This window comes from Nerophis ophidion, linkage group LG10 (genome assembly GCF_033978795.1).
Source record: "Nerophis ophidion isolate RoL-2023_Sa linkage group LG10, RoL_Noph_v1.0, whole genome shotgun sequence".
Classification (NCBI taxonomy): Eukaryota; Metazoa; Chordata; class Actinopteri; order Syngnathiformes; family Syngnathidae; genus Nerophis; species Nerophis ophidion.
This window is the reverse complement of record NC_084620.1, coordinates 50,464,701-50,474,700: the sequence shown is the minus strand read 5'-3', so window position 1 is coordinate 50,474,700 and position 10,000 is coordinate 50,464,701. Positions and strand designations below refer to the sequence as shown.

At 37.4% G+C, this 10,000-nt stretch overlaps 2 protein-coding genes and 1 long non-coding RNA gene across 3 annotated transcripts in view; 1 reads left to right on the top strand and 2 right to left on the bottom strand.

The window, feature by feature from the left end:
• LOC133560962 (synapsin-3-like) overlaps nucleotides 1-10,000 on the top strand; it is a 274,400-nt gene that overhangs the window by 144,186 nt on the left and 120,214 nt on the right. The window lies entirely within an intron of this gene.
• The window catches only part of LOC133560963 (metalloproteinase inhibitor 3-like), a 50,406-nt gene that overhangs the window by 14,123 nt on the left and 26,283 nt on the right, over nucleotides 1-10,000 (bottom strand). The window contains exons 2-3 of the mRNA XM_061914037.1: nucleotides 8,778-8,860; nucleotides 947-1,058 (exon numbers count right to left, since the gene is read on the bottom strand). Of these exons, the coding sequence (XP_061770021.1) occupies nucleotides 947-1,058; nucleotides 8,778-8,860 (195 nt within the window). The remainder of the gene's footprint in view (nucleotides 1-946; nucleotides 1,059-8,777; nucleotides 8,861-10,000) is intronic.
• LOC133560965 (uncharacterized) overlaps nucleotides 9,219-10,000 on the bottom strand; it is a 14,805-nt gene continuing 14,023 nt past the window's right edge. Inside the window, exon 2 of the long non-coding RNA XR_009808548.1 lies at nucleotides 9,219-10,000. This exon is cut by the window's right edge and continues 294 nt beyond it. This is a non-coding gene — a long non-coding RNA (uncharacterized LOC133560965).

Sequence of the window (10,000 nt, the reverse complement as noted above, 5' to 3'; positions counted from 1 at the left end):
GTATATGTATATGTTTATATACATATATATGTGTGTGTATGTATATATACACAGATATGTATATACATATATGTGTATATATGTATATATACATATTTTTATATATACAAATATATATATATATATACATGTCTATATATTTGAATAAATACATGTGTGTGTATATGCATATGTGCATGCATATATGTATGTATGTGTGTGTGTGTATATATTTATATATGTATATACATACATACATGCATATATATATATATATATATATATATATATATATATATATATATGTATATGTATATTTGTGTTGACTGCAATATGACGGCAGTCACACATAGGAGATATGAGTAGACTGCAAGATGACAACACCAAAATGTTATATGTTCCATTGAGAATATAGAACGTTACACACGGCGCTCAAAAATCTATAAGAAATATTTTAGTAGGACTTTGGTAAGCTACGAAGCCCCGCCGCTTGATGGATTGTCGGAGCATTACTGAGTATTATTATGGTGTGTGTGTAAGCTAAGACATATTATCTGGCGGGTTTTGTTTCCGCATTATTATGCAAAAGCAACTTTTCTTACCTTCTGGTACCTGCTGATGTGTATTTAGGATCTGCATAAGTCCTGAAAAATGTGTGCGCGTGTTATGTGACATTTATTCTTCACTGTTGCCATTTCTAATATAAAGTCGTGTAAAGTTCTTACTTATAACTGTCAGTAAACTCACCATGAAAGCACTAAAACATACCGGTGTGGTGAGTTGATATTATTCACCCAAGGAACTTTGGTTATTAGAGAGTTCCACTCGGATGCTTTTTTCCACGGAACATGCTTGATGGTGTTGAGGTCTCAAAAGGCTTCATGGACTCTGGAAGCAATGTTCGAGTCCCGGGAGAAGGTGTGTTTAACGTGCGCAGAGTGGTGACGGCGGTATGTCGGCGTCCTACCTGTGATCAGGTACTGGTACTTGTTGATGTCCAACTTGACGCCGCACAAGCTCTCCGAGGCGTCCGTGTAGATATGCTGCACGTGCGGCACTTTGTCAAAGCCCTTGTACATCTGGAAGACACAGCGGCGGCCACGCTTGAGTTAAAAAAAAAAACACACTTCATTCCCGTGAGAACCCTGCGTGAAGGTGTGGTTAATTCAGACTGATCAGGTCTACACGTAAAAAAAAAAGCTATCCTTCACTCCTACTTTAATTAAAGCGAGGGTCAAAGCAAAAACTGCAGTCAATTCCAGACTATATGCCAGTGCCCCTTTTTTTTTTTTATTTACCTACGCTGTGAGTTCTGCAGCTGATAAAACGGTGCGGCTGATTTTAGTGAGTTAGTGTCAGTTTGTTTCAAACGTGTACCTTCAAAAAGGAGTAGGAAGAAGTGGAGTTTATTTAATCCTACCCCGAGCAGTTGTAGCCCATTTATTTTGGTCTCTGTTGGTAACAGACTAGTGAATAAATAAATAAATATACCATAAGTATATTTAATAAATAATAAATATGAATAAATACATTTTTAAAATATCGGGATGGTCTCCTGCTGGCCCCACTATGGACTGGACTCTGACTATTATGCTAGATCCACTATGGACTGGACTCTCACTAATATGTTAGATCAACTATGGACTGGACCCTCACTATTATGTTAGATCCACTATGGACTGGACTCTCACTATTATGTTAGATCCACTATGGACTGGACTCTCACTATTAGGGACGGCGTAGCGCAGTGGGAGAGTGGCCGTGCGCAACCCGAGGGACCCGGGTTCAAGTCCCACCTAGTACCAACCTCGTCACGTCCGTTGTGTCCTGAGCAAGACACTTCACCCTTGCTCCTGATGGGTGCTGGTTAGCGCCTTGCATGGCAGCTCCCTCCATCAGTGTGTGAATGTGTGTGTGAATGGGTAAATGTGGAAGTAGTGTCAAAGCGCTTTGAGTACCTTCAAGGTAGAAAAGCGCTATACAAGTACAACCCATTTATCATTTATTATGTTAGATCCACTATGGGCTGGACTCTCACACTATTATGTTAGATCCACTATGGACTGGACTCCCACTATTATGTTAGATCAACTATGGACTGGACCCTCAATATTATGTTAGATTCACTATGGACTGGACTCTCACACTATTATGTTAGATCCACTATGGACTGGACTCTCACTATTATGTTAGATCCACTATGGACTGGACTCTCACTATTATGTTAGATCCACTATGGACTGGACTCTCACTATTATGTTGGATCCACTATGGACTGGACTCTCACTATTATGTTAGATCCACTATGGGCTGGACTCTCACACTATTATGTTAGATCCACTATGGATTGGACTCTCACACTATTATGTTAGATCCCCTATGGACTGGACTTTCACACCATTATTTTAGATCCACTATGGACTGGACTGTCACACTATTATGTTAGATCCACTATGGACTGGACTCTCACACTATTATGTTAGATCCACTATGGACTGGACTGTCACACTGTTATGTTAGATCTACTATGGACTGGACTTTCACACTATTATGTTAGATCCACTATGGACTGGACTGTCACACTATTATGTTAGATCCACTATGGACTGGACTCTCACACTATTATGTTAGATCCCCTATGGATTGGACTTTCACACTATTATGTTAGATCCACTATGGACTGTAATCTCCCACTATTATGTTAGATCCACTATAGACTGGACTCACACTATTATCTTAGATCCACTATGGACTGGACTCTCACACTATTATGTTAGATCCACTATGGACTGGACTTTCACACTATTATGTTAGATCCACTATAGACTGGACTCTCACACTATTATGTTAGATCCACTATGGACGTTCACAATAGTATGTTAGATCCACTATGGACTGGACTCTCACTATTATGTTGGATCCACTATGGACTGGACTTTCACTAGTATGTTAGATCCCCTATAGACTGGACAGTCACACTATTATGTTAGATCCACTATGGACTGGACTCTCACACTATTATGTTAGATCCACTATGGACTGGACTCTCACTATTATGTTAGATCCACTATGGACTGGACTCTCACACTATTATGTTAGATCCACTATGAACTGGACTTTCACACTATTATGTTAGATCCACTATGGACTGGACTCTCACACTATTATGTTAGATCCACTATGGACTAGACTCTCACACTATTATGTTAGATCCACTATGGACTGGACTCTCACACTATTATTTTGGACCACTTTGCTCGCTGCAGACTTTGAACAGGAACTAGTTTTGTCTTCTAGCCATCCACAGCGTTTCTACTCGTACGGTTTCGTCATTTGTCACTCAAAGCAGCTTTTGTAAGTTTTCCAATATAACTACAACTATTTTTACTCACTAAAGTGTCCCATGTGGAGTGTTGCCATGCATATTTGTACGTGCTATCATAATCGTAATGTAAAGAAGCTAGCGTCCTTAGCATTAGCAAGGCGGGTAGAGTGTCCTGCCCAAGGACACAACGACCGGGATCAGGAATGGCGGAAGCTGGGATCGAACTTGCGACAAATTTATGGTGTGGCCTCCCGTTAGGACTAGAGCGTTCAACTGGAAGTACACATGCCGGCCCGTCTTCTAGCTGTCCATAGCGTTTCTACTCGCATGTATTCTTCATTCATCACTCCAAGCAACGTTTGTTAGTTTTCCAATATAACTAAAACTATTTTACAATTTAACTAAAACTATTTTACAATATAACTAAAACTATTTTACACTATAACTAAAATGATTTTACAATATAACTATAACTATTTTACAGTATAACTAAAACAATTCGTACTTACTAAAGTGTCCCATGTGTGATGTCTGTAGGAGTGTTTTCATGCATTTTGCTAGCTGTCCATAACGTTCTTACTTGTATAGATTCTTTATTTGTCACTCCAAGCAACGTTTATTAGTTTTACAATAAAACTAAAACAATTTTACAATATAACTAAAACAATTCTTACTTACTAAACTGTCCCGTGTGTGATGTCTGGAGGAATGTTTTCATGCATATTTCAAGCCATCCATAGCGTTTCTACTCGTATGGATTCTACATTCGTCACTCCAAGCAACGTTTTTAAGTTTTACAATATAACTAAAAACAATTCTTACTTACTAAAGCGTCCCATGTGTGATGTCTGAAGGACAACTTTCAAGTCTTCTAGCCGTCCATAGCGTTCTACTCGTATGGATTCTTCATTCGTCACTCCAAGCAACGTTTTGTAAGTTTTACAATATAACTAAAACAATTCTTACTTACTAAAGCGTCCCATGTGTAATGTCTGTATTAGTGTTTTCATTTGTACGTTCTATCCTAATGTAATCAAGCTAGCGTCGTTAGCATTAGCTAATATGCTAAAATCCTCAGTAAATTCACCGAAACATTGCCGTGGGTTTATTGAGTCTGTTTAGCTGATTGGAGAGCTAGCTTGCGCAGCTAGCGGGTCCATGACCATGACTTCTGTTTTGTTTGATCAGCCGTTTTACTGCCCTGTTACAGACCCCGTGTGGAAACAATTCAGGTATGTAAATAAACATTTACAAAATATTTCTGTGTAAATAACTCATGTTTAAAGCTCTGAACCGGAAGCAAAAGTGCCGTTCGGTCTTCTAATCGTCCATAAAGATTTTGTGATTTTTACAATAAAACTAAAACAATTCTTACTTACTAAAGCGTCCTGTGTGTGACGTCTGTAGGAGTGTTTTCATGCGTATTTGTACCTTCTTTTGTAATGTACTGAAGCTAGCGTCGCTAGCATTAGCTAATGTACGAGTGTCTGTGTTAGTATTAACTTAAAATGACATTCTTTTTGTATTGTTTCAGTTTTGTAAATTCGCCAAGACGTCACCGTGGATTTATTGAGTCTGTTTCTTGCGCAGCTAGCGGATCCATGACCACGACTTCTGTTTTGTTTGATCAGCCGTTTTACTGCCCTGTTCCAGACCCCATTTGGAAACAATTAAGGCATGTAAATAAACATTAAGGAAATATTTGACTGCCTAGTCCGGCTAATATATGGAAAACTATATATTTTTTTAAACTGAGTGGGTGCAGCTTATATACAAGTGCGCCTTATAGTCGGGTAAATAGGATAATCCAATACCAAGACATGTGGTGTGCCGTACCCTCCGGCGTGAAATTGGTCTTTAATCAGACGCCATTCCTTCAGGAATGCCTTCGTGCGAGACGGTCTATTAGCGCTCTAACCCAATCATAGATAACACCATTATGCCGTGTAATGTGCCTCCACTTTGATGCCGCGTTGGCAAGCCCTCCTCAAATTCATGGCTAATCCGCCGACCTCCGGGCTCCCTCCACTGAGCCTTGGAATGCAGAGTCGGAGTTTGCCCTGAGAACTGTTGGGACAAAATTCTCAGTCTGGGAACAACAGGAAGTCCTTGTTTACTCTCCCAGGACAAACTGCTGCACCGTAAAAAAAAAATCAAATTTATTATTTTTTTTTCCACTTAAATTCGAGAGGAACTGCAAGCTTAATCAGACCACATGATAAAAAAAAACTAGAAATAAGAAGACTGGAATGAGAATGAATAAAAGTCTAAATCCAAAGGATTTAGACTTTTACATCTTTTTACCTATGCCGTGAGTTCTGCGGCTGATAAAACGGTGCGGCTAATTTAGTGAGTCAGTGTCAGTTTGTTTCAAACATGCACCTCTGAAAAAGAGTAGGAAGAAGTGAAGTCCAGTCCATAGTGGATCTAACATAATAGTGTGAAAACCCAGTCCATAGTGGATCTAACATAATAGTGTGAAAGTCCAGTTCTAAAATAAAACTGAGACTTGGAATATAATAGTGACAGACATAAAATAAAAGTCCATAAAAATATAAATCCATAATACTTATAATAGTGAGAGAGTCCAGTCCATAGTGGATCTAACATAATAGTGTGAGAGTCCAGTCCATAGTGGATCTAACATAAAATTGTGAGAGTCCAGTCCATAGTGGATCTAACATAATAGTGTGAGAGTCCAGTCCATAGTGGATCTAACATAAAATTGTGAGAGTCCAGTCCATAGTGGATATAACATAATAGTGTGAAAGTCCAGTCCATAGTGGATTTAACATAATAGTGTAAGAGTCCAGTCCATAGTGGATCTAACATAATAGTGTGAGAGTCCAGTCCATAGTGGATCTAACATAATAGTGAGAGTCCTGTCCATAGTGGATCTAAGATATTAGTGTGAGGTTCCAGTCCATAGTGGATCTAACATAATAGTGTGAGAGTCCAGTCCATAGTGGATCTAACACAATAGTGTGAGAGTCCAGTCCATAGTGGATCCAACACAATAGTGTGAGAGTCCAGTCCAAATGGGATCTAACATAGTAGTGTGAGAGTCTAGTCCATAGTGGATCTAACATAATAGTGATAGAGTCCAGTCCATAGTGGATCTAACATAATAGTGAGAGTCCAGTCCATAGTGGATCTAACATAATAGTGTGAGAGTCCAGTCCATAGTGGATCTAACATAATAGTGAGAGAGTCCAGTCCATAGTGGATCTAACATAATAATATGAGTCCAGTCCATAGTGGATCTCACATAATAGTGTGAGAGTCCAGTCCATAGCGGATCTAACATAATAGTGTGAGAGTCCAGTCCATAGTGGATCTAACATAATAGTGTGAGAGTCCAGTCCGTAGTGGATCTAACATAATAGTATGAAAGTCCAGTCCGTAGTGGATCTAACATAATAGTGTGAGAGTCCAGTTCATAGTGGATCCAACATAATAGTGAGAGAGTCCAGTACATAGTGGATCCAACATAATAGTGTGAGAGTCCAGTCCATAGTGGATCTAACATAATAGTGTGAGAGTCCAGTCCATAGACTTTAGACTAAAAAGGGAGAGGTGGTGTAAGTCCAGAGGATAGTCCTGCCAAGGTGGAGGAAAGGTGGGAATGTTTACGTGTGGCATTAGCTGCAGATCTGCCTCATCCTGCAGTCCGCGTGGTCATGTCAGCATGACAAATATCTTGTGTTGCGTAACAACTATGCAAGCTTTTCAACAACAACAACAACAACCTTTCAGGGAAATGACTTTGTCCTCATCAGTCTTTGACTTTAACCTGAGAAACGTTTTAGAATGTTGTTGGTTTTAATACAGTGGTACGTCAACTCCTTTTCCCCCCGTAAATATTAAGCATTTTTGTGTTTTTTTAAAATATGTTTTCATTTAAAAAAAAAAATTTATTTGTATATTTTTTTCTTTTTTTGACGTTGGTCCCTCGATTTAAGAGCTGTCGTTTGATTGTTCGGCTTTAGTTGGAGTTACAAGCTTTGTCCTGATTTGTTCCTGCATTTGTTGACCTTAACCTTTAAAATGTTAGTCTTTTTGTTGGGTGAAATACAGTGCTAACTCAATTTTTTGTAAATTTTAAACATATTATTATTTTTTAAATATTTATTATTTTATTTTATTTTTTTATATGTATTTTTTTTATTTTAAAATATATTGTTTTATTCAAATTAATTTTTGATGTATCGTGTATTTTTATTTATACCGTGGCACTTTAACTTGAGTGTTTTGAGATAAGAGCTGCCGCTTGATTGTAACGCTTTAAGTTGCAAGCAAAAATTTGAGATACAAGTTACAAGCTTTGTCCTGATTGGTTGTTGCATTTGCTGACCTTAACCCTGACAAAAATTTCTTAATCTAAATATTTTTTAAATGTATTTTTATTTATACCGTGGCACTTTAACTTAAGAGTGTTTTGAGATAAGAGTTGCCGCTTGATTGTTACGCTTTTAGTTGCAAGCAAAAGTTACAAGCTTTGTTGATTGATTGTTGCATTTGCTGAGCTTAACCCTGACAAAAAGTTTGAATTTTGTTGGATAAAATACCTCAACTTTTTTTGTGTAAATTAAAAAAAATAATAAATTTTTCTAATCTAATTTTTTATTCTAAATATTTTTCTATGTATTTTTATTAATACCGTGGCACTATAAATTGAGTGTTTTGAGATAAGAGCTGCCGCTTGATTGTTACGCTTTAAGTTGCAAGCAAAAATTTGAGATACAAGTTCCAAGCTTTGTCGTGATTGGTTGTTGCATTTGCTGACCTTAACCCTGACAAAAAGTTTGAATTTTGTCTAGATAAAATAGAATAGTACCTCAACATTTTATGTGTGAATTTAAAACATTTTTTTTTTCATTTTTTTAATATATTTTTTTTTAATTCAAAATATTTTTTAATACATTTTTTATTTATTTAATTTTATTTTTACCTTGGTACTCTAACATGAGAGTGTTTTGAGATAAGAGCTGCCACTTGATTGTTATGCTTTAAGTTGCAAGCAAAAATTTGAGTTACAAGCTTTGTCCTGATTGGTTGTTGCATTTGCTGACCTTAACCCTGACAAAAAGTTTTAATTTTGTTGGATAAAATACCTCAACTTTATAAAATTGCCTTTTATAAAATGTTTTAATATATAAAATATATATTTATATATATATATATATATATATATATATATATATATATATATACATATATATATATATATATATGTATATATATATATATATATATATATATATATATATATATATATACTTTAGTATTTTAAATCAATATATGAAATAAATGGAAAAAGTGGGTTTTTTTCTTAACAGTTTACAGGTTAGAAAAGTTTTTAAAAAAAAGGTGACGTTGATTTGAGATACAAGTGTCTGGAGTTGAAAGCTGCGTCACACAAACAAGGTGTGGCGTGAGGAAACACGACACACCACTGGAGGGTTCCTCTTACCTTCATTTGCTTGACGGTGTAGCTCATGGTGCCAAAGGGTCCACCTCTCACCAGCTTCTTGCCCACCACTTTAGCACGTATGACTGCAGAGAGAGAGAGAGACAGCGGCTGGTCAGCGACTGGCAGACAAGGCCTCAAACACCATCCTGCCTTCAAAATGTCTGATTTAAGGCTAACAACGTTAAGACAGACCACCTCGGAAAAAGGTAATGGAATTTTACAGTTGTTTTACTAAACGAGACACCGAGAAAGTACATGAAAATAAAACATTTTACAATATTAACTATGAACGATAAAACACTGAATATTGACTGCATATTTTACAAACCCCGTTTCCATATGAGTTGGGAAATTGTGTTAGATGTAAATATAAACGGAATACAATGATTTGCAAATTACTTTCATCCCATATTCAATTGAATGCACTACAAAGACAAGATATTTGATGTTCAAACTCATAAACTTTATTTTATCTGGCAAATAATAATGAACTTATAATTTCATGGCTGCAACACGTGCCAAAGTAGTTGGGAAAGGGGATATTCACCACTGTGTTACATCACCTTTTCTTTTAACAACACTCAATAAACGTTTGGGAACTGAGGAAACTAATTGTTGAAGCTTTGAAAGTGGAATTCTTTCCCATTCTTGTTTTATGTAGAGCTTCAGTCGTTCAACAATCCGGGGTCTCCGCTGTCGTATTTTACACTTCATAATGCGCCGCACATTTTCCATGGGAGACAGGTCTTGACTGCAGGCGGGCCAGGAAAGTACCCGCAGTCTTTTTTTTTTTACGAAGCCACGCTGTTGGAATACGTGCTGAATTTGGCTTGGCATTGTCTTGCTGAAATAAGCAGGGGCGTCCATGAAAAAGACTGCATATGTTGTTCCAAAACCTGTATGTACCTTTCAGCATTAATGGTGCCTTCACAGATATGTAAGTTACCCATGCCTTGGGCCCTAATGCACCCCCATACCATCACAGATGCTGGCTTTTCAACTTTGCATCCATAACAGTCTAGATGGTTCGCTTCCCCTTTAGTCCGGATGACATGAGATCGAATATCTCCCAAAACAATTTGAAATGTGGACTTGTCAGACCACAGAACACTTTTTCACTTTGCATCAGTCCATCTTAGATGAGCTTGGGCCCAGCAAAGCTGGCGGCGTTTCTGGGTGTTGTTGATACATGGCTGTGGCTTTGCACATAAAGAGTTTTACCT